This window comes from Vigna unguiculata, chromosome 2 (assembly GCF_037176805.1).
Source record: "Vigna unguiculata cultivar grain cowpea cultivar isolate G323 ecotype 2 chromosome 2, ASM3717680v1, whole genome shotgun sequence".
Taxonomy (NCBI): Eukaryota; Viridiplantae; Streptophyta; class Magnoliopsida; order Fabales; family Fabaceae; genus Vigna; species Vigna unguiculata.
The window spans coordinates 23,933,625-23,959,431 of NC_140793.1; the positions used below are offsets into that span (position 1 = coordinate 23,933,625).

Genomic DNA, 25,807 nt, shown 5'->3' on the forward strand with positions numbered 1-25,807 from the left:
GTTATTATAAACTTTTTGGAAGCGTATGTCAATAATTAATATTATTAAGAAAATTTGATGATTAAGAAGTATATTATTGAAGAAAGTATTGAGTTTTGTTTAGCGTACATGGCGAAAGCAAATCCTATAGAACTTTCACCCAAAATAATGCATGATAAACGTTCTTATAGTGCACATAAGGTGTACATGTGGTAGTCAAATCTCGTGAAGAAGTTTTACAAGCACATTTTAATATATTGAACAACATAGATGGGGTTATAACTTACTTATTTGCCCACAAAATCATTATGAAAGGCAATAACTCGAGACAATTATAGAAATGAATGTTGATAAAGCATAACATGAGTTTCGTGCCTTGGTTTAAAGTTGAGGTCTTGAACTATTCAACAGCATCTAAGACATTAATATGGTTGTCGAATAGACCCCCAACTTATTAACCATTATATATAAAAGAGTTAAAACAAAAACATATATCATCAACTACTTTGTTACAAGGGGGAACAAATATATTTTACAGCATAAGTTCACGGGTTAATGCAGTTTTTTCGTTATCAAATTATAGTTTATCATCTATAATTGTAATTTATAGTTATTTTCAATGCAAGCATCATTGGCAACTACTTGTGATATTCTTCATTGATCATGTTGCTGCATGATTCTACTCATTGCACAAGAAACATCATGAGTATAAAATTTTGAAGGAAGCACAAGTGCAAGATCGTAAATACTAACTGCCTACATCTCAAAGCTTTTATTACTTTTGTCCAATTATAGTTGTTTGATTATTTTAGTTTGTCAAAAACATGTTAATTATGTTGGTATTGAAGTGTAACAAACAAACTCGTGGGTATGAGTATGGATGTTATGAAATGCAATGTATGATAATCATTATTCAAGCTAGTATTGAAAGAGGTCGAGACCGTGTAATTATTTAACTTATTAATAATTAAACAACCTATATGTACTTGTGTACTACTTTAAGTTATTATTTCTTGTAGTATTTCAAGAATGTTCATATGTTTGATTCTAAATTCGTCGACTACAATCCATGTAGACAACTTATTTCATTAATTTTTACAACACATTAGATTAGATGATATTACATAACTTTGTAAACCTCTCTTTGTAATTTTACCTTTCACTTATGAATTTTACCTTTTAAATTATCCAATTTTTATGGTTCTAATACCTTTTTATGATTCCATATGATATTATTCTAATACCATGACTCTGATACCATGTTAAAAAATTGACATTAAACTCAATTCAACTTCACAAAACTGAGTCGTAGGACATGGTTTGCAATAATTTATATATTATGAATTGACCTTATCTCTAATAAAATTTTCAATATTTATTTTATTTTTTTTCAAAAAATATAAATATTAGTCACTAATATTAGCTACCTAAGTTTTGACTATCAAAAGAATTGGTTTCTAAATAATAAATAAATTTTTAAATTTATCTCTAAACATAATTTTTTTTTCTATAAAACTAATCAATAATTTTCTTGTAATGTACCTAATAAAAATTAAAACAATTTGTATTATATAAATAAAATTAATTTTACAATAATGATTTTATCTCGAAGAATCTTTCATAATATATTTCCAAGTTACATGTTTCGTTTTTCTTGAGATAAAAAGGGTTAGAAGTTAGAAGTAAAAATGAAAAGGTTTTGTGAATGGAGGATGTAATGGAAGTCCTAGAAGTTATATTACAGTGGTAAATGGTGATGTGATGGGAACAGAGAGAGTGATAGTAGTAGAAAGTAGAAAGACTAGAAGTATGTTATACTACTACTACTACTCTTAGCTGAATGCATGAATAGGGTAGCTATGTTATAGGGTGTACATGAAAGATGTCAGGTTCTGTAGTTGTGTTTGGATGGAAATTCACAAAAATATAATAAAAATTTCATTTCATTTGATTTGTGGTTTGAAAAGAAAGGTGTCTGTACAAGTAAGCATCATCCACCACCACGTTCAACCCTCTTTTCTTTTGTCAAATTAGAGAGAGACAGCCTTAGACTCTGCAACCCCATGAATGGAGAGAGAAAGATAGTCACACGTGTGAGTGAGTAAGCTCATTCCAGAGAATGATTATGGTAATAGTATAATGACAGCATCTCATGAATCTCACTTAGGACAAGGAGTAATACTTAACAAATAAATAATATAATAATACTTCTCTATACTGTTTTTTCCACATTTCTCAGACGATAAAACCTACCCTTGCAACTTCACTCTCATCCATGTAAACCCTTACCAACACTTTCTTTTCTAAAGTTCGATCACACTTTAATCTTTTCAAAAATGTAATCAAGATTACGTATTACCAACACTCCTATTATGTATTTATATGTAATAATAAAAAATATAAGTATAATCTATCTATATATATATATATATAAAATAAATTTAATTTCAAATTTAAGACAAAATAACATTATTTTATTTAAAAAATTGAGATTAAATTGAATAAAAAAATAAATGTGAAAATTAAATTAACATAAAGAAATATACATAGAAACTAGATTGAGATTAAAACATTGATATTTGGTAGTGACATGACACATACCAGTACCTTGTCACGTGGTATTGTCAGTACCATGTGTTTATAAATGAAAAAAAAATACATGTTGTTATGGGTATTTGCAGATAAAATTCGTGATGGATAGTTAGTATCCGTGAATATTTGTTACCCGCAAGTATTTTAATATCCGTTTATAAACGAGTCAGGTACGAGTATCATATTATCCGTATCCACGACCCGTTATCCATAAAAAAATAATTAAAAATAAAAATAAAATTATGTTTTATTAAATTAAATTTAATTAAAATTTATTTTATTAGATTAAATTAAATTTAAATTTAAATTATATTTTATATTACATGTGTTTTTTAATTTTATTTAAATTTACTTTTAAATATTTATAAACTATTTTTTTTAAATATTTGTGGATATCCACGAATATTTTTTAAATGGATACTCGCACGGGTAGCGGGTGAATTTTTTAGTTGCAGGGAGACAATATTTATGTCTGACCCGATCCGTTGTCATTCTTATATGTGTCACACCAGTGACATGACATGTGATAATTTTTTTTATAAAAAAAATTAAACATTAAAAAGAATAACAAAATGAAAAAAAATGCATATTAACACGTAAGACACCATTAACATGGTTAAAAAAATTGAAAAGGACCAAACAATTTTTCAAAAGTTAATTAAACCTATTTTTTATATGTCAAATAATTTTTCATACAAATTTGAGTTGTTTATATCATACATTTGATAAAATTTTAAAAATTAAAAGTTTAATCTTTATTACCATTTAACACAAAAGAAAAATTCAATCCTACTTAATTAAAAGAACAATATTCATTAATTTTTTAAATTTAAAAATTAATATATATTAAAATTTGAAAAAAAAAATAATTTTGTGTTTAAACTTAAATATTATAAATATACTTAACTCAAGCATTATCTTGCTATTAACTTATAATTATTACTAATAAAAGAGTTGAAATAAATTATTTATATCAAAGATTAGGTGAAAGAAAGTTTGCGATAAAGATGAATAATTATTTATGTTCTAGACCGGATTGCAGTGAATTATATATTGATGTATGTTATTTAGATAAACTAAGGAGATTTCATTCTATAGTAACATGTTAAAAAGTTTTTGTGAAGAATGTTGATGGAGGTTTATAGAAGTTTCCAATGTTTAGTTTTCAATAATTTTTTAAATCAAGTTGTTTTTAAAAAAATAGTATTTGTGAAAACTATATCACAATTTTCCATTGTATCTTGTAATTTGTTACTATAATGTATTGCGTGATAATGAAAAGCTTTTTAACTCAAGTAAAACTAACTTTTACTTGCAAGAGAAATTTATTTTAGTTTCTATTTCCATTTTATAAATAAGTCTATTCAGACCATTTTGTTTTTCTTTGTTCGTCTCTATTAAATAACAATAATACCTATTTATCTTTGGAAGTTCACTTTCTCGCGGCCCACGTCCCAAAATTGTACTAATGGTAAAACAAATATAAAAAAAAACAAATGATCTTTTCAAGTTTCGCAATCTTAGAAATGCGTGAAATTTTCACATTTGGTGAAAAAAAAAACACTTCACACTTTACACTAGTGGTGTTGTCCAAGTATCTTTGCCCCGCTGAAAAATCTTTTCCTCTTCAACTTCCTCATGCTACACTGTTTCCAGCATAGCACAAAAACATTGTTGGTCGCATGAGCGCTGTGGAATGGTAACAGTTGCAAACCCAACATCATCATCAACAACAAGAACAACAAACATTTGCGTCACGAAATTATGAAATGAAGTCATGGCCAGCAGCAAGTGTTGCATGATCTCTTCACAGCAAAACCAGAACGCCCCCACATGTTACCCTTTTCCATCTTCTCCTTCAATGGGAATGGTCTGTGCAGACATGATGGGGTCTCTCTCTCTTGCCACTGTTTCAAATGCTCTTTCGTCTCAACAAAGCTTTGGTTATGGCCATCATCATCATGGACATGCTTCTGGAGTGGAAAATGGAAGGAGCACAAGCTGGAGTTTTCCCTTCATGAGGGAGTTCCTCTCCTCAAACTTTGAAGACTGTAGTGATGTTGGGGCTGGGGAGAGTAACAGTAATGAGAAAACAAACAACAATGGGAAGTTCAGTGAAGAAAGTAACCCTAACGAGAACCTTCTCAGTGGGAAAGAGGTAGATAGTGGACACTCTAAGCTTTGTGCAAGAGGGCATTGGAGGCCTGCGGAAGATTCCAAGCTCAAGGAACTTGTGGCTCTTTATGGCCCTCAGAATTGGAACCTCATAGCTGAAAAGCTTGAAGGAAGATCAGGTGTGGAAGAAAACAATTCCAAAGTGCAAAATGATAGCCAATTAACACAGTTTATATTGTTGTGGGTGTATTGTTTGAAAGAGAGGAACATATGTTGTTGGCATTTTCTTGTCTTTTGTCAAATTCCGTTGATTTCCTTTGATGTGATTTGTTTTGTATTTGAATTAGGGAAAAGTTGTAGGCTGAGGTGGTTCAACCAGTTAGATCCAAGGATCAATAGAAGAGCTTTCAGTGAAGAGGAGGAAGAGAGGCTAATGCAGGCACATAGAATTTATGGCAACAAATGGGCCATGATTGCAAGGCTTTTCCCTGGGAGAACAGATAATGCAGTGAAGAATCACTGGCATGTTATAATGGCCAGGAAGTACAGGGAACAATCCAGTGCTTACAGGAGGAGGAGAATGACCCAATCTGTTTACAAAAGGGTGGAGCAAAATCCAACCTTTGTTTGCAACACCACGGAACAAGAACCATCATCTTCTTATTGTCTCAATCTCCTCCATAATGGAGTAGGACTCACAAATAACGTGCCTAGTTTCCCATCCTTCCATGGAGTAGGAGGTTCTGGTGAGGTTGTTGATTTTGGCTTAAATGCTTCTCCACAAAACATCACTGGTGCGAGAGAAACAATGTCAAACACCCTACAAGTTGGCTTCTGCGCTCAACCTCCACAAGCACCATTTGATTTCTTCTCCGGTGAATCCTTTCTCTCCTTTGTTATTCCCTCTAACTAAAACCATCTTGTTCCTTTATTACCAAGCTCTTATTTTGTCTTTTATTCCAAACAAGTCTATTAATCAATGTTTTGTTTTCATAATTTTCATGAATGTTTTGGGTATGTAAAATTGACAGATGCAAGTAAAACTGTGTGTTGCGTTAAATTCTCCCACAGACTTGAATGCTATGAACTGACATTGTCCAGTGGGTTGGGTTTGCAAGGTGGTGGAAGCAATGACATGACGGGAGAGTGTAATAACGTGCAGATGAGAAGCTGGGAAAGGAGCAATGAATCTGTTGAGCATCATTGGCAGCAATCTGGTTCATACCCTCATTATCCCCAACAATATTTGATGGCAATGCAACAGGTAGAGAACAAGAGACGCAACAATTTTTACAGTTTGTTGAATTCGTCATCATCGGTAGCAGGAAGCAGAGGCAAGGAAGCATCATCATCATCATCAGCATGTGTTGCAGGAATGAGAGATAAAGTGGTGAAAAGTGACCCCCCAGATGGTGTTCCACCCCCATTTTTTGACTTCCTTGGAGTAGGAGCCACATGATCAGATGATCCAAAAGCTGCAAAGTTCCCCGGAAGTTCCTGAATATAGGTGTGGTCCAACATAACTGAGAAGCCATTCGAGGCAAATAGAAAGGAATAGTTGCTTGAGTTTGGTGCACTGTGTAACCTTGCGTCACTACCTCTGTGGTGATGGTGATATCACCCGTCTCTATTGTGATTTTTCCTTTCTTTCTCACACATATGGGGGACCCTTCTGCAAACTATTTCAAAATAATCATATCATAATTTAATTCCATTACTGTTATCTTCCTCTGCTTAATCACTTCAATCCATGTCTATGAAGTTCAATAATAATGTGAGTTAGACATTCTTAGTTTCTCGTAATGCATGGCTAATGAAAACGTGTTAAGAGGGAGTAATGTTTGGATAGGACAGGAATTGGCATGGTCGTGTTTTATGATAATCTAAGGTTGTTTTTGGGTAAATGTGCTTTTTGAAGAAAGGGTTTGGATTTGGTTGTGGTTGCAACAACATAGAGAGTGACGAAAATTATGGAGGAGAATGGTCCAAGTCCAAGAAGAAAAAGAAGAAGGAAGTGTTTGAGAACATCACTTTCTGATGGGCCTAGAATGCATTAAGTGAGGCACAAATTCTGCAACTGAATTCATAAGAGCATTCATTATGGAGATCTGTTCAATATCCCTCTCATCACTACAAACTGTGAGAAATTCATGCCACTAGTATGTCTGATTTTTTTTCTTTTTCTTTTCCATATAAACAGTTAAATCTGGAGGCGTATTAATGTTAAAAATATAAATTATATCTAACACTTAAAATGTGTAATACTTACAATGTGTGTTTTAAATTGTGTTATGCAACTCATGTTGTTAAAATGTAGTGAAGTTATGGGTACTAAAACATTTATTGTTAAACAAATAAGACTTCTGAAAGTGATAATATTATAAAAGTATTTTTCTTACACTATACAACATTTACTAGTAACATTTGTTTAGTTACATCTTTTATATATACTATAGCCACATTTTAAAAAAAATATTACTATAAAGAATATCAACAATAATATTGTAACATTTTTAAAAGTGTTACCATATATCATTACACTTTTTTCTACCTTTATTTTCTGTATCATAATTATTAAAAATGTTACTATTTTATAAATTATAGTAACTTTTTTCAAATAAATGTTTATATTAAGTTCTATTTAAAATAAATGTTATTATAAATCATTAAATTATATTAATAATAGTTTTAAATAAATATTATTATAAATAAAATAAATTTGTTATATTATTATTTTTAATAAAATTTTATTAAACATTGAAGACTAATATTTTAAAAAAACTCGTATTCTATAAACATTATTATGATTATGCAAGTACAAACATTAGTTTGTTATGTTTTTACTTTTTACTTTTTATTTTTTTTATCTAATTTTTGTCCCTTCCTAACCGTTTACACCAAATAAAATACATACGTTTCATACCTCTTAACACTCTCTTCATCGTATCTTTTAATTCTCTCCGTGCAGTTCATCACACTCTATTAAGATTCAACTCGCCATCATGGATCACCTAACAATTGTGGCAATCATAGATGAGCTTACTATGTTTTCACTCTATCTCGATTGAGCTTATTTTGTTTTCATTCTCATGTTCGCCAATGGAAGCTTGAGGCAATGGAAGTTTATTTTTTTACGAATAAATCTAAGGGTTTCTACTGGAAGAGATTTGCACAAATTTGTTTTATATTTTGGGAGTGAAAACAGAGTAAGCTCAATCGAGCCAGAATGAAAACAAAGTAAGCTCAATTGCAATTGCAATGATTACCAGGTAATTCACGATGGTTAGTTGAATCTCAATAGGGTGTGATGGGCTGTGAAGTATTAGGAGATGGGATGAACAAGAGTGATAGGAGTTGTGAAACATAGGTCTTTTACTTGGTTTAAACTATTGAGAGGATGAAAAAAATATAGATAAAAGAATAAAAAATAAAAGTAAAAACATAACAAATGTGATGTTTGTACTAATATAATCATCACAATAATGTTTATAAAACATGACTTTTTAAAATATTAGTCTTTAATGTTTAATATAATTTTATTAAAAAATAATATAAAAAATTAATTTTATTTATAATAATATTTATTTAAAAATATTATTATATAATTATTAATATAATTTAATAATTTATAATAACATTTATTTAAAATAGAACTTAATATAAACATTTATTTGAAAAAAGTTGCTATAATTTATAAAATAGTAACAATTTTTATAATTATGATAAAGAAAATGTTACTAAATATAAAAAAAAAGTGTTATGATCTATAGTAACAATTTTAAAAATTTTACAATATTATTATTGATATCCTTTATATAGTAAAATTTTTTAAAACAAATGTGGATATAGTATATATATATATATATATATATATATATATATATATATATATATATATATATATATATATATATATATATATATATATATATATATATATATATATATATATATATATATATATATACCTCCCTGCTAAATGTTGTAGTGTAATTTATCAATTAAATGTAAGTTTTTATCTTTTATCTTAAAAAACATTACTTTAATATTTTTTTCTTTGTTTACATAAATGAAATTGTTGAATTAAATTTAAATAAAGCATATTAATGTTTTCCGATAGAAGAAAAAATGATAAAGCTTTAAGTTTAAAATGGGAAGTAAAACCCAAAAACATTTAAGTTAGTTAAGAAACAACAATACATTGTGGATTATGTTTAAATATTAGGAATCAAAGTGAAAACCATACAATTATTTAAGAATAGGTGACCATTTTATTTAATTTTATTTTTTAAAGAACCCAAATTTTGATTTGTAACATTCTTTGTTGTATTACTTTATACCTTAATATTAGTCAGTTCTAATAATTTTAAACGTAATGACTTTATTACAAAACAATACTAATATAATCTAACGATAAAATTGTAATTATTGTACGTTTTATGCATCTACATACTAAATTCAAAATGTTGTTTTTAACCATAAATTATAACCATTTAAAATATTCTATAATTAAAACAATCATTTACTTACATTTGCAAAAATAAAAAAGAATTTGTAAATAATAAACAATTCTTCAGTTCCTTCTCAGTTGTCGGTTTTCTTAATAAAAATTTTGTTCTTTTATCTGTTATTTTTTAAATTTTAATATAATATATATTTTAAATTATACTCCTAATTTATATGTTCAGAAATAAATTAGTTATGATGATAGAGAAATAAAATCTCAATCTCATGGCACGTAAATGTATGAAATAAGAGAATTAAAATAGATACAATAGATAGCTCAACCAATGCTACATAAATTTTATTATATAAAAAAACTTTTAAAATTATTGAACAAAAAGAATATTATTATTCTTAGGTTATAATTTAGTTAAATAAGTAATGAGGAAAATTATTAAGTATTTTAAAGAGAGTGTGAGTGTGAGTGGTTAAGAGTTGGGACATGAAGAGGGAGGGTCCTTGGAAGAAGACATTTGAATATTTGAAAGGGTAAAGACATTTATGGAAAAAAAAAATGAGGAACATTATTAATAGTAGTGTTTGTATATTAAGATGAAAGAAGTGAGAAAGTGAGAAAAAAGAATTGGAGAGTAGTTGGATGGCGTTTTCTTCATGCACTTCCAACACCTTAGCAGTTGCAAGAGGTTGACCTTCATCGTCTCTGAAAATGACCCCTTTGCCCATTCATTTTCATCACACACAAACACACTTTCTTCCTTATCCAACTTTCCAAACTACATTCTCTCTACTTCTTCAAAATATATCTCAATCAAAATATATCGTAAATTTTACATTATGAATAAAGTTATTGTACTGTACCTAGCCAAACTCAATCAAGTAAATAGTACACACGTTAAAACCATATACCATATAGTACCCGGACACAACCAGCACTAGCCATCTAGGCAGGTAGTCGGCCAAAACCGACTACTTGCCTAGAAGGCTAACCCACTTCAATACACCTCTGGAACCTGTTTCAGGACCAGGCCCACTCATGGCCCAAGCTGGGGCCCAAGCTAGAGCCCAAGTCAAGGCCCAGCCCATGAAATGGTCAAAACGTCATTAATGTCTATAAATACACGTGGACCCCATCATTTAAAGGTACGCATTCATTAATTGCTGATTTGACTCTTGAGAGCTTTGACTTACTTGAGCTTCGGAGATTCTTCTGCAGGTAACCCCTCCTGGGTTCAAGCCGGCATGTATCGAATGGGAAGAGGCCAACTAAGGAGATAGCGGACTACATGGTAAGGTGACGCTCGTGCCTAACTTATCTTATTTGTCCCTCTGCAGGAACAATTGGCGCCCACCGTGGGGCACGAGACAAACACCCTTAGTACCCGCTTTTCTCTGAAGATGGTTTCTACCCGCAACAAAGCTGGAGCTAGCAAGCAAGTTGACGCTGGTCCCTCTGGACCATCCTAGACGGCCAGATGAAGATGCAACAGGAAATCGCAGACCTGAAGAAGCGCAACGCTGAAGAGATGGAAGCGCTCAAACAAGAGAACTCCCGCCTCAGGAGGAGAATCGAGGCAGATGCCGACCTGAAGGGAAAAGCCAATGAGACCTCTGAAGCCGTGAAGTCTCCGGCTTTCCAGCCTACAGAGGAAGAGAGTGAATACAACCCCACCCCCCACACCTTCACCTCCACCCAACAAACTCCTCTCACTACCACACACCCCCAACACTTCCCTCCCAATCACCCAGGGCTTACAGCACCCTCAACAACCCACATTCCCCACAACCTACCCACTACTCTCCACACCGCATACGTCCCACCCTACAATCCCCCATATCTCCCCACAACCCACATCCCTCCTCACAACATCACCTCCACTTTCCCTACCATGATCAACCACCCACCCCCACCCCACATTCCCACCCCCCACCAGCCCAGACGCCGCCACCCGTTCACAGACTTTATCTCTAACACCCCTCTCCCAACCCAATGGGAACCATTCAACCTCGATCGCTACACTGGCGAAACCAACCCCGATGAACACCTGAAAGTTTACATCACACACGTTGCTCTGTACACATCCCAGGACGTAGTCTTCTGCAAAGCTTTCCCCACAACACTCAAAGGCCCCGCCCTAGAGTGGTTCACCACCCTCCCACCCTACTCCATTGATAATTTCGATACCCTTTCCCACATGTTCTCCACACATTTCGCCGGCAGCCGCCCTCACCAAACCACCACCATGTCCTTACTGGGCATCAGACAGGAGCCCAACGAACCTCTCCGAACGTTCATCGACCGCTTCAGTAAAGCAGCCCTTCGCACGCCACACCTTAACCAGGAAATGATACTCCAATGCATGACCCTCACCCTCCAACCCGGACCCTTCGCTAACAACGTCTACCTCCACCCACCCACCTCCATGCACGAACTCAAGCTGCGTGCCGCTGACTATGTTCGCATGGAGGAAATGCAAACCCTCCACACTAAATTCTGCAACGACTACGCCGCCAACACCGCCACCCCCAATCCCAACCCCGTACCCAATCCCACCCCACAGCCTCACCCGCGCCTCGATACCCGTCCACGTGAACCCCGCCAACCACGTTATACCAGATACGCCCCACTCACAGTAGTCCGCTCCCGCATCCTTGACGAAGCCCTCCAAGCTAACCTCCTCCACCCGCCACGCAAAACAACCACCCCCCCAACGCTGACATGACCAAATACTGTCGATACCACCGCAATCACGGTCATACTACAGAAGAGTGCAAAGCGCTACAGGATAAGATCAAAGAACTGGTACGCGCCGGCCACTTTCGCCGCTTCATCCGCAGAGATGACCACACTTCCTCTCGAACCCACCACCCCCCACGACACGACCATAGACGACAACCAAGCAGCGCCAACCACGGTAACCAACCCGCCCAACCCAACGACCAACACCCACAACCCGCCCACACTAACATCACCCCTGTCGACCCCCCCTTGCGAGGTACTATTAACACCATATCTGGTGGCTTCGCAAGTGGAGGCTCCACCTCATCTGCCAGAAAGAAACACCTCTGCCACATACAATCTATCAACCACATCACCCAAACCCATCACAGACGACGTATGCCCCCCATCGTTTTCACTGATGATGACTTTCACGGCCTCGACCACCAACAAGACGACCCCATGGTCATCACAGTTGAAATCGAAAACTATGCCGTTAAAAAAGTACTGGTAGACCAAGGCAGCTCAGTTGACATCCTCTACTGGGCTACTTACCAAAAATTGCAACTCCCTGACACCGCTATGATCCCATATGACGAACCCATATACGGCTTTTCCGGCGAACAAGTCTCTACCCGGGGCTACATAGACCTCCATACCGTCTTTCGGGAAGGAACCCAAACAAAAACAATCCCAATCCACTTCCTAATAGTCGACGCACCCACATCCTACAACATACTCTTGGGCCGTCCTTCCCTCAACACCCTCGGAGCAGTCGTCTCCACCCCGCATTTGGCCATGAAGTTCCCAGCACCATCCGGTGATATCCTAACCATCCACTGCGACCAACGTTTGGCACGCGAATGCTACATGGCAAGCTTAAGGCCCCAACTCCCAATCCAACAGACAAACCACATCGAGCGACCACCTAATTCACGCATAGCCTTATCCGGTGAAGACCTTGATCCCAGAATAGGCCGAGATGCTCGCCTCGAACCAGTCGAGGACACGACCCCCCTGGAACTTCCCAACGGCCATTCCATCAACTTGGGCACTGGTTTAAGTCTTGATGAGCGTGCCACAATTACACCCATCCTTATAAACAACACGGATCTCTTCGTTTGGTCAGCCGCCGACCTCCTAGGGGTAGACCCTAACGTCGCATCCCACAAGCTCTCGGTATATAAAGAAGCCCGCTGCGTATCTCAAAAAAAACGCAAACTCGGTGAAGAACACAGGCAGGCAGCCAAAATAGAAGCCGAGAAGTTGCTGAGCGCAGGATTCATAGATGAAGCGCATTATACCACTTGGCTCTCTAACGTTGTCTTGGTGAAGAAGGCCAACGGTAAATGGCGGATGTGCGTGGACTACACAGATCTAAACAAGGCATGCCCTCGCGACGCCTATCCCCTACCCAACATCGACCGCCTTGTAGACGGCGCAGCAGGAAATAAAGTACTTAGCTTTCTGGATGCATACTCAGGTTATAACCAAATACCCATGGCAACAGCAGACATGCACAAGACCGCCTTCATCACAGACGATGCCAACTACTTCTATAGAGTCATGCCCTTCGGCCTCAAAAACGCTGGGGCAACCTACCAGCGCCTAATGGACAAAGTCTTCAGCCACCTCACAGGACACTGTGTCGAAGTCTACGTCGATGACATGGTCGTCAAATCCCCAAGCCATCATCAACACGCTATGGATTTGGAGGCGGTTTTCTCCGCATTGCGCCAGTACAACCTCCGCCTAAACCCTGAGAAATGCGTATTCGGCGTGGACCGGGGTAAATTCCTCGGTTTCATGTTAACTCAGCGCGGCATAGAGGTCAACCCCGAGAAATGCAATGCTATCATCGAGATGCGTAGCCCAACCACCATCAAAGAAGTACAACGACTAATTGGCCGCCTCACAGCTATATCCCGTTTCCTACCAAAACTAGCGGAACAAACTCAACCCATAATTCAGCTCCTAAAGAAATCCGCCCGGTTCACGTGGACTGAAGATTGTGAACAAATATTCCTCAAGCTCAAGGCATCCCTAACCTCACCCCCATCCTCCGCAAACCTGACACTAGCCAACCCCTGCTAGTATACATCACGGCCACCGATCACACCGTCAACGCTGCCCTTGTCCAAGAAGCAGAAGGCACCCAACACCCTGTTTACTTTGTAAGCAGGACACTCCAAGACCCTAAACCAGATACCAAATGGTAGAAAAACTAGCCCTATCCTTGGTCCACGCCGCACGTCGCTTGCGTCCATATTTCCAAAACCACACCATAACCGTCAAGACCGATTACCCAATTCAGAAAATATTGCAAAAACCAGACTTAGCCGGGCGCATGTCGTCATGGGCCGTGGAGCTCTCCGAATTTAACATCCGCTATGAACCACACGGCCCCATCAAAGCCCAATGTCTCTTGGACTTCGTCAACGACCTACAACAAACACCTATCGAGGACCAATGGACGCTTCATGTAGATGGCTCCTCGAACCCAAGGGGTGCAAGTGCCGGCATCGTACTGGAAGGCCCCAACGATATCCTCATCGAGAAATCTCTTCATTTCGCTTTCAAAACGTCGAACAATCAAGCCGAGTACGAAGCTATACTAGTCGGTCTCTCTCTAGCCCGAGAGGTAGGGGTCAAGAAGCTAATATGTAAAACCGACTCCAAACTCACAGTAGGTCATTTGAACGACGAGTTCCAAATCAAAGACCCCATCCTCCAACAATATTACCATTTGGTCCGCGCGATCATCCAATCCGCCTTCGAACTAGTCCGCGTCGAACATATACCCAGAACCGACAATGTCTGAGCCGACATCCTTTCCAAATTAGCCAGCACCAAACTCAAAAACCGCAACCGGTCCTTGCTACAGCAAACACTATCCACACCCTCCGTCACACACACTTGCCAAACGTTAACCCACACCCCATCAGACAATCTCACCCCTACCCAAAGCCCAAACTGGACCACCCCTTACGTTCAGTACCTCCAAACTGGCAACCCCCCGCCCGACGCAGACAAAACTTGGCTGGCCAAGGCCGCTAGGTACACTATGGTAGGCGATGACCTCTACAAACGCGGATATGGCCAACCCCTACTTAAATGTGTCACACCAGAACAAGCCCAGTACATCATTAAGGAACTACACGAAGGAATTTGCGGTTATCACTCAGGCGCGCGCACCATGGCCACAAGAGTTCTCAGGGCCGGGTACTTTTGGCCTACAATAGAAGCAGACTGCCAAGACTACGTCAAAAAATGCAAACCGTGTCAAAAGCACGGCAACCTCATACATCAAAAACAAGAACAGCTACACCACATATTGTCCCCCTGGCCATTCGCTAAGTGGGGAATGAACATCCTAGGCCCCTTCACACCCGGCAAAGGACAGGTTAAGTTCCTCATCGTAGCCGTTGACTATTTCACCAAGTGGATTGAAGCCAAACCGTTGACCACTATAACGGCCCAGCAAGTCCAGCAGTTTGTGTGGAAGGACATCATATGCAGATATGGCATACCGCATACCATCATAACAGATAACGACCGACAATTCATTGACAAGGAACTAGCAAAATTCTACACCGGTTTGGGCATCAAACATATCACAAGTTCTGTAGAACACCCACAGACCAACGGGCAGGCGGAAGCGGCAAACAAAGTTATCCTCGTGGAACTGCGTAAAAGATTGGATACCGCTAAAGGCCGATGGCCAGAAGAGTTAATTGAAGTGCTATGGGCATACAGATGCACCCCGCAATCGTCAACTAACGAATCCCCCTTCAGCCTAGTCTACGGCGCGGACGCCATGATACCAGTAGAAATTGGTAAACCTTCCCTGCGCCGAGAACTATACGACCCAGCTCACAACCACCAAAACATGGCCTTGCATCTCAACCTCCTTCCCGAACTCAGAGAAAAAGCCCAAATACGCAATCTCGCCGCCAAACAAAGAGCCGCCAGGAAATATAACGCAAACCTGCACCCGCGATCGTTTGTCATAGGAGACCTAGTATGGAGAATGGCCAGCAGTGCTAGAAAGAAGGATGGCAAGTTCTCCGCCAATTGGGACGGTCCATACCGCATACAAGAAGACACAGGTGGTGGGGCTTACCGCCTAGAGCAACTATCTGGGGAAGAAATTCCCAACACATGGAATGTCTCCCACCTCAAGTTTTATTTCAGTTGAACATGTATCATAAGCGCATCCATACTTGTAACCACGGGTGTACTCTTTTTCCTCACTTGGTCTTTTTTCCCTAAGGAGGGTTTTGGCCAAGGAGGTTTTAACGAGGCACCCCCATTTGAATAAATAAAATGAGTGGTTCCCTACTTTATGACTCTATACTACTCTACTTGTGTTTAATTCGTTTAAGTTCCCCACCCTTACCACAAGTAAGCGGCCTGGGTCGAACACCCTCTACTTGTGTTTAATTCGTTTAAGTTCCCCACCCTTACCACAAGTAAGCGACCTGGGTCGAACACCCTCTACTTGTGCTTAATTCGTTTAAGTTCCCCACCCTTACCACAAGTAAGCGGCCTGGGTCGAACACCCTCTACTTGTGTTTAATTCGTTTAAGTTCCCCACCTTTACCACAAGTAAGCGGCCTGGGTCGAACACCCTCTACTTGTGTTTAATTCGTTTAAGTTCCCCACCCTTACCACAAGTAAGCGGCCTGGGTTGAACACCCTCTACTTGTGTTTAATTCGTTTAAGTTCCCCACCCTTACCACAAGTAAGCGGCCTGGGTCGAACACCCTCTACTTGTGCTTAATTCGTTTAAGTTCCCCACCCTTACCACAAGTAAGCGGCCTGGGTCGAACACCCTCTACTTGTGTTTAATTCACAAAACGCCAACAACGTTCCCCTATTTAAATACACATGCGACACAACATATCTCATATTCCTATCACATGCTATCATCAACAACCACAAAACATATATATATCCACAAGATGCATCATATTAAAAACAAATCAAAATATTGTACGAGTTATTACAGACTTAGGATTCATTGCGATACAAAACAATATGAAAACTACATCCTAAGCTGCTTGATTGCCATCACCCTCCACGGTCACATCCGCTTCCTTCTCTGCCTCGGGCACCTCACTCCCAACCCCTTCCTCGCCCTCTTCATCCTCCCCAACCAGCTTTCCACCAACCACATTCTTATCTACATCAAACCTTGAATCCAGTGCATCCACATTCTTATAGAAGAAGGCCGCCTGCCGCAACCCCTTCTCAAAGCCGTTGATATGCTCCTGAATAACACTGTTCTTCAGGTCATCCAACTCACCGACAGCCCCATCATACTTATCCTTTAGATCCTCATAGTCCTCCTCCATCTCCCCTATCCGCTTATTTAACTTCTCCTCAGAGTCTAGACAACGAACCTTCCACGACGCCAACCTCTTTCTCTCAATCTCCCACCCCTCCTTCTCCTTCTCCAACGCCGCCTTCTCCTCCGCCAACTTGTCCACTTTATCCTGCAGCCCTCCCGCCTCCTTCACTTCCCTTCTATAGAGGGACCCAACACGTCTACTCAACACCAATGCCTTACTCCTAAATTCAACCATGGTCCTCACAATATGATCAACCTCCATATCGATGGAGTTCACAACAGTATCCGGCAAGTTGATTGAAATGTCCTTCCTCACGCATATCTCCGGCAACTCGATTAAACCGGCCTCCGGCAACTTCTCGCCACTGGCTGACCCCGCCCCACCGCCTGACCCGAGAATAGCTGCCCTTACTCTCTTCACATCCTTACCCTTCCCGGGTCGAGGCGGAAGCTCAGCCCTCCTCTTCGTGCCGCCATGCACGTGTACTTCCACCACAGATTCCTGCAGATTGGGGACATCAGTTTTCCCAGCCTCCTTGGCCTTGGCGGCCATCTCCTTCCTCAGCGCTTGGAAGAGCGCCAAGTTTTTCTTGCCAGACTGCGCCATATGTCCTGCAATAACATATCACAACTCGGATCAAAACAACTTAGCATCATTAACACAGTTTAAGTAATAAACAGATACCTTCAATATCTATAATCGGATACACCGAATTATAAACCCTAACTAAGCCCTTAGTGGGCAACTTATCCACAAATCTTAACAACATCCCCACCACCTCCTTATCTCCGGACGACAACTCCTCCACCCCCATATCCTTGTAACGCGAAGGGTTATTGGTCCAACTGAAAGGGAACTTTGTACTCCCATCCGCATTCAGGAAATGCTGCTCACCTCCCTCCTTCACCACAACCTTGAAGTATCCATCCTTGAAGTGCTTGAAAGACTGGGAGAATGCATCCAACCTGCTAATGCTGGGACGACTTATCAATGACAACCATGTAGCCGGCCTTCGGGGTCTGGTATCATAGAAATACAAAAACGCATAAGGTGAAGGCTCCAAGTACAGCGACTCGCATAGAATGCGGAAAGCCTGTAAGTAAGCCCAGCTGTTAGGGTGCAGTTGAGTAGGCGCCACATTCAAAGCCCGCAACACGCCCATGGTAAAGTCGTCGAAAGGTAGACGTATATGCATTTGAGAAAAATGGCACATGTACATGTAAAAGAACTTCTCGGTAGCCCCTTCTTGCCCATGGCATACCCGGTCTATGGCGCTCACCCTTTTCAATGAAACAATATTTCCACTGACCCCTCTAGATATGACGGGAGTACAGTTTAGCCAGGAATTCAGCAGACAAGACCACCTGAACAGGGATGACTGGTCACGAACATCAGAGGCAACCCACGCATAGCCACCCTTAGCCGGCCAGTTGCTTTCCTCCAGTTCTTCAGGGGGATCTTCTCGGATCTCCCTCACTACCTCCATTGGCACCCCGCTTGTGCCAACTCCAGCACTCACACCCTCTCCACGCAGCCGGTCATCTCTACTCCTATCTGACTCTGTACTCTGACTACTACTAGACGTAGATAACGATGAGCTATCGCTACTGGACATACCTGTTTGATTTTTTACGGAAAGATGTCGGCGGAATTTGGGAACTAGTCGGACAAGATGTTACGCACAAGATCTCTGATTTCGAAACTCGCAAATGAACCAAGTAAACCATCAGCTGCATTCAAAGCTGTATTTATAGTCCACGATCCCAAACGACTTAAACCCTTCCCGCCAAAATGAAATCCCAGACCAAGCGACACCATCATTATGAAATGTATGACACATGAAAAACGACGGCGCCAAAAGTTTAACGATGTGACCACCTGACGCCCTTTCACCTACCTTCTGACACTTCAAAGCCTTAACACTGTTCATCACACTTAAAGGCTGGGGGACTGGTGTATCACACCTAGCCGGTTTTGCTAGTTCACCAACACATGTTATCCTTAACCGACAACCCATATCGGACAAGGCTGGGGGACTGGTGTACTGTACCTAGCCAAACTCAATCAAGTAAATAGTACACACGTTAAAACCATATACCATCTAGTACCCGGACACAACCAGCACTAGCCATCTAGGCAGGTAGCCGGCCAAAACCGACTACTTGCCTAGAAGGCTAACCCACTTCAATACACCTCTGGAACCTGTTTCAGGACCAGGCCCACTCATGGCCCAAGCTGGGGCCCAAGCTAGAGCCCAAGTCAAGGCCCAGCCCATGAAATGGTCAAAACGTCATTAATGTCTATAAATACACGTGGACCCCATCATTTAAAGGTACGCATTCATTAATTGCTGATTTGACTCTTGAGAGCTTTGACTTACTTGAGCTTCGGAGATTCTTCTGCAGGTAACCCCTCCTGGGTTCAAGCCGGCATGTATCGAATGGGAAGAGGCCAACTAAGGAGATAGCGGACTACATGGTAAGGTGACGCTCGTGCCTAACTTATCTTATTTGTCCCTCTGCAGGAACAGTTATAGATTCTAAAAGACATAAATATAATAATTTTATATTTTTATTATATAATCTGTGCGGATCGCATGATCGAAAAAAAAAAACCCAAAATTATCTTACTCTACCCACAAGGACAGAACACAACAGTATTCCAAAGATTATGGAGGTGCAGAAAGCAAAGATGGAGGTGCAGGAACAAATGGCTTCAACAAAATTTTTCATTTTTTTGGGTCTGTACAAGGAAATGGATTCCTGCATCAGCTAAACTTGTTGGGTCTAATATTTTGGGCTTCAGAGAAGCCCAATTAGCTTCATAATTGACACAAGCATTGACATGGAAAGATGTTAGATTATAAGTAACAGTGATTAAAGAAACCAGATTTATTATTATTATTATTATTATTTGTTGTAAATTACAAAAATGAAGGTACACAGAGTTAAGTAAGAACATTTAACAATTCTGGACCCAACACACAGCCAGCAAAAGATTCATAAAAAGTGAAAAACTTTCACCCAAAACTCTGTTCCATAATTCTCTGAAACTCAGTTCTATCAACGAGTTCATCACCATTTTTATCAACTGCATTGATCATTTTCTGACACTCCATCAAATCTTTCTCTAACCCCAGAGAGCACAACACTCTCTGCAACTCTCTCGCTTCTATAAACCCATCTTTGTTTTCGTCAAACACGTCAAAGGCTGCTTCTACCTCCGACAAGGTGACATCTTCGTCAAACAATTCCTCAATTTCTTCGACAGCACATTCCCCAATCCCATCACATTCACATTCAACAATCATCCCTAACTTTTCCATCACCAAAACCACGTCTTCTTTGCACACTCTAAGCCCTCTCTCAATGTAGTCCAAGCCCTGCTTCACACCTTCACAACTTGACTCCACTCTACTATTCATCCACGTCTTCCATTTTTGAGCCACGTAGCTAAACACAGACTTGAAGAAAAACAAGAATGACAACAAACCCTTTGCTCTAACATTCCACGTTAAGATTCCATGACATAGAAAGAGCAAAAATAAGGTTGTATTACCATGTTTGTTCTCCATGTTGCTGATGTCTGTACAAGGGAAATAGTACATGAACTTGTATTGTGGATGACTTGTTCTAAGATCCAATGTCTAATTTATAGACAACAAATTCAGAGACTTTTTCTGAGCTTCAAGCATAAGCGTCAACCCTTGAACGTGATACAAGGGGAGAGGTGTGACAACTTTTGCTTTAAGATTTCCCGGAAGAAAGAAAGTATTTGGTACAAAGCATTTTATGGTTAGTGTACTGAGAAGTAAACTTTTCATCACCTTCAATTTCTGGGAAAAGACTCACCGAATGCGATAGGTGGAAGAGAAATAATTTAAATTTCTTAATGATTCATGAAAACGTGTGACCTAGTGTGCGTAAAACGTTGAAGTAAGTTGTTTAAAAAACGCGTTCACAAGGCAATTTCTCCTTCAAGTTCATCCAAGAAAATGGGAATAACTTTTTCCTTATTTGCCAACGAAATGTCTTAGTCACTTCACCGATATCCGTGTTAATTGTTTTTTTAGTTGACTAGAAATTGAAAGGTTTACAAATAGTATATAATAATGTGTACAAAGTCATGACCCTTTTCTTTATTTATTGGGTTTCAACTTTTTGCTTTCTCTTATGGAAAATAATTGTTTATTAAGTTTCAACTTTTTGCTTCTTTTTTTTTTATGAAAAATAATTATTTGAGAAATATTTTGTTGAGAAAGTTCACAAATTATTAAAAAGATTAATTTTCTCAACCAATATTAGTAGGATTATGTTTTGGTAGATATTAGTTAATTTTTTTTCGTTTAAGTCTGTAGATATTTTGTTAATGTTTGTAGGAACTTTTTCTATTAATATTACTAGAACAATTTTGGTGATAGCTTTTGTATTTTTAGCACCTATATATTTAATGGAAATAATTCATACGATCATGAATGACAAGGGGACTAAGCAATGTGGGTTTGATTATCCTCATCTCCATCTTTAAAATTTTTAAAGTAAAAATTCATTTTATTCTCATCCTTATGCCTAATGGGTATAAATTATTATTCTATACTCATCCTTACAAGATAATGTAACACATATCCTTTCTAGTACCCATAATTGTATTTTCTTAAATACAATATATCATTTAAATGAAATCGTAAGAAAAAAAATGTGTAATCAAGGTTGTTATAAAGAGAAAGTAATTTAGGGTTTTAAGTGAAATTGGTAAATATCAAACAAGTCCAACAATAATTAAGAGAGAGAATGAAAAATTGCATGATAATCGAAATATATAAGTTTTCGAAATGAAATAAAATTAAGGATAAAAAATAATAATACAGATAAAATTTTTAGGTTACCTAATAAACTATACATGTTTTTGTGATTTAAAATGAAGAAGAGTATGCAAATTGAAATAGGTATAAGGATAACTATATGGATAAAGATGTGGTATCTCCATAACAATATAAAAAATTAAAAAAATCAGGTATTACTCACATCAATATTCATACAGATTAATTCAAAGATTTTTTGTCAACATTAGGATATGTTCAAACAATACTTATAAGAACAAATTTTTTTGTAATCTTTGCATACAAATTAGAAAATTAAACTTTAATAACTTTGAATTGCTTTATGTAATGACTAATGTTCAACAAATATTTTGAGAGTGAAAAAAAAATTCTTTTCTAGATATATATAAATTTAAGGGGTCGAATACATAAAATTTAGAACAAATAAAAAAAAATATTTTATTTATATACTAATGTTGTTTTCTTAAAAACATGAGGCCAAATCACTCTATTTCATCATGAAATCCGGCCATTTATCTAAAGAAATAAAAATATTTAAAATTTTTGATAATTTAAAATAAAATAAATTCAAAATTAATGTATTTAAATTTGATAAATGTTATAAAAGTATTTTCTAAATATAAGATTATATTCTAGGAATAAACAATATTAACTTTTTATAAAACCAAAATAATATAAAGGGTAAATTATAAGAATAATTTTCACATTTAATATAAGATTAATTTTACAAATTAATATTTTAAATATTTTGTCGGCAATACATATTTGTGTGTGAATTTTCTTTTTTTCTTTTATTGATGACTTTATTTGTCGGTAAAATTTTTTAAAATTATTAACATATTTTACTGATGAAAAAATCTATTGGCAATACATACTTTGATGATAAATTTTTCATTTCTTTTATCGACAAATTTATCTATCAAAAAATTCGTCGATAAAAAAATTCGTCGATAAAATAAATTTAAATTATTGACGAATTTTACTGACAGATTTTTTTGTGGATTAATAAAATCTATATTATTGACGAATTTTTCTATTGATGATTAAAATATCAAAATCTATTGGTAATTGAAATTTATCGACAAAAACACATCTGTTAATAAAATTTTGTCAGTAATTTTATTATTTTTTGTTATGTTTATACCTAACTTCACATTGATTAAAAGACTTAGGATTAATGTTATTTATTTAATATTATTTTTTTTAAAGTAAAGAATTAATCATTTTTTAATTATTCTGAATATATATATATATATATATATATATAATATCAGTTAAAATAAAAAATATATAGTTTAAATTACAAATTAGTCAATGCAGACAACACAAATGCAGACTTTATCAAATAATAAAGAAAAGATCACACAATGTAGTCTTCAGGTAGTTTCTTCAAAACCAGGACTATATCGAGAGATTAATAAAACAGAAAGATTAATAAAACAAAAATATAAATATGAAAAGGAAAATCCATTTCAAATACACAGATATTGAAAAGAAAGGGAAAAAATAGCAAAGAGGAGAATAAACTACAACACCTAAGAAAAATAACCCTATAAAAAACAAAGTGTGAGAAAAGTTAAAAAAAGTAGAAGATATAGAGTTAGAACACAAATTTGAGATTAAATGTCAGCGGAATAATGATGACTTAAAATATTATATATATATATATATATATATATATATATATATATATATATTTCTTTAAAATTGATGGATTCCTTGGAAACGGTGATGTGTAAGAGTGGAAAGATAAAGCTAACTTGACAAATAAAAAAAAAATAAAAAAACTACAAATTAAAGTTCGTCAATTTGAAACTGACAATAAATATAATATAAATTAAAAATTTTATCAAAATAAGTTTTCTATACTTTTCAAAATGTGATTTTTCAAAACATGACTTTTAAAATACATTTTTTGGAATAAAATTTATAGAAAACACTTTTCAAAATATATAAAATACATTTCCAAATAAATTTACATTAGACATAATTTTCAATGCATGAAAATTTTAATAAAATAAAAAAAAACATAGGAAGATAACATCATACTCATAATAAAATTACATCACATAAATAGTAAAAAAGTATCTATTGTAAAAACAACTCATAATTTCTTAAATTTATCATTTCCTAAATTACATAAAATACATGTGAAAATAGCTTTTTTAAAATAGAATTTCAAAATAAGTTTTTTAATCTTTTTAAAATATATAAAATATGTTTATAACATATCTTACGTAACAAAACTTTTAGAACATATATGATACCTTTGGAAATGAGTTATTTGTTTTTTTTTTTTCTTTTTCTTCCTGTCAAACGGTAAAATGGAGAACCAAAGTGCTGTGACGATAATGTAGAGCAGTAATGTGGTAGGAGAAAGAAGGATATTCTAGTCTTCTTTTATTAGTAGGAGAGTAGGTGCAGAAAGAAAAAGCTGAAAAATATTATAAAGTTTTGGTTGAGGTCCATATACTTTATAAGGTTACAAAGTAGGCCTCAACCCAATTTGTTTCCGTTGCTCTTGTTCATCATGTTTTTATTTTTCTGAAAAAGAAAAAAAAAATGTCTCATAATTGATAAAGAAAGAAATTAGGAAAAATTACAATGAAAATGAAGAAAACGACATTTTCATCTATGTTGTAAATATAACCCAATTGCGATTTTTTTTTTATCTTATCGTGAATTTCTCTAAATGCTGTCATCGTTGTTGATATTTTCACAAATAACAAGAACTAAATATAAGTTTCTCTTGTACAGCTTATTTTAACAATGTAAAAACATATTGTGACTAACCACTAAACCAACTCATTATATTGGAGAATTATGATTTGTTTTGAATATTAATGGTAAAGGAATTTTTGCATGAAGGTTTTGCTTTGAATTTTTGTGTGTTGGGTGGGAAATAATAAGTGCACACTTCCACCATTTTATTTTCCAAAATTTTTTTGAGGCCATTAATATAGAAGACTTTATTGCACCGAAAAACAAAAAGCGGAACTTAATCTCAAAAGTCTTCCTTCTTATCCCGAAGGAAACAACCAAAATATTAATTTTATACCAATCAACAAGACATTCCACTCATGTGTACATCTACTTCACAAGGTACTTTTAATTAATTGGTGTTGTGAATAGAAATAAAATCAAAGAAATGCAAAATAATTTTTTTTTTAATTCACTAATTAGTTGTTAGTTTTCGTTAACATGAGAAGTTAAACTCACAATTTTTTTTACTCTCCCTTCTAAACCTTTCAGACCAATCTTATATTCTCCACATATTAGTAAGAGGAGTTAGACCCACAACCACTCTCACCCTCCATTACAACTTTTACCATTAGACCCTTATATTTTGGCAAAATAAATCGAGATACATCGATGTTTTAAGTAAATCTCTTATGGAAGATTTTATTGACATATTAATTAATGTATCAAAATAGAGGTGTCACGACTCAATTAAAAGAAAATTTATGTTAAGAAATATTGTAATTAAGCAAGAGATAGGTAGAACTTTGAATTTGATAAAATTATAAACAATTAAAGGAATTATATCAAAGAAGGGATTATTTGTTTTAAAGAATAAACAAAAAGTTATTCTTCTAATGATTTAAATGGAAGTTGCATTTATTGGGACAAAAGTTATAAAGAACATGAGAAGCTATTGAGAGAGAATTACATTGTAGACTCTTTTTTATATCTTTAATTATGATAGACAAGTAATTTGATGTGAGCATAAACATGTATGCTTTGAGT

General features: G+C 36.3%; 2 protein-coding genes across 3 annotated transcripts; one reads left to right on the top strand and one right to left on the bottom strand.

The window, feature by feature from the left end:
* The first annotated feature begins 4,124 nt into the window (after positions 1–4,124).
* Positions 4,125–6,414, top strand: LOC114174289 (uncharacterized). 2 transcript variants are annotated; one of them, XM_085669692.1, is made up of 3 exons: positions 4,125–4,865; positions 5,034–5,561; positions 5,718–6,414. In XM_085669692.1, exons 1-3 carry the CDS (start codon positions 4,349–4,351, stop codon positions 6,143–6,145), a joined length of 1,473 nt encoding a protein of 490 aa, XP_085525818.1. In that variant the 5' UTR covers positions 4,125–4,348; the 3' UTR covers positions 6,146–6,414. The 2 variants fall into 2 exon arrangements, with proteins under 2 accessions (XP_085525818.1, XP_027914906.1); XM_028059105.2 differs by having other exon boundaries at positions 4,127–4,865; positions 5,805–6,414.
* Positions 6,415–20,096: 13,682 nt separating this feature from the next.
* LOC114174138 (calmodulin-like protein 3) lies at positions 20,097–21,028 on the bottom strand. Its single transcript, XM_028058906.2, has one exon. The coding sequence runs from the start codon at positions 20,825–20,827 to the stop codon at positions 20,240–20,242; it is 588 nt and encodes a 195-aa protein (XP_027914707.1). The 5' UTR covers positions 20,828–21,028; the 3' UTR covers positions 20,097–20,239.
* Between the last annotated feature and the right edge of the window lie 4,779 nt (positions 21,029–25,807).

Bases quoted from the DNA above. Each gene is read 5' to 3' on its own strand.
- LOC114174289 (XM_085669692.1), top strand. From the start codon at position 4,349: ATGGCCAGCAGCAAGTGTTGCATGATCTCTTCACAGCAAAACCAGAAC. The intron at 4,866-5,033 runs GTGTGGAAGAAA...TATTTGAATTAG, and splicing joins AAAGCTTGAAGGAAGATCAG to GGAAAAGTTGTAGGCTGAGG. The intron at 5,562-5,717 runs GTGAATCCTTTC...TAAAATTGACAG, and splicing joins ACCATTTGATTTCTTCTCCG to ATGCAAGTAAAACTGTGTGT.
- LOC114174138 (XM_028058906.2), bottom strand. From the start codon at position 20,827: ATGTACTATTTCCCTTGTACAGACATCAGCAACATGGAGAACAAACAT.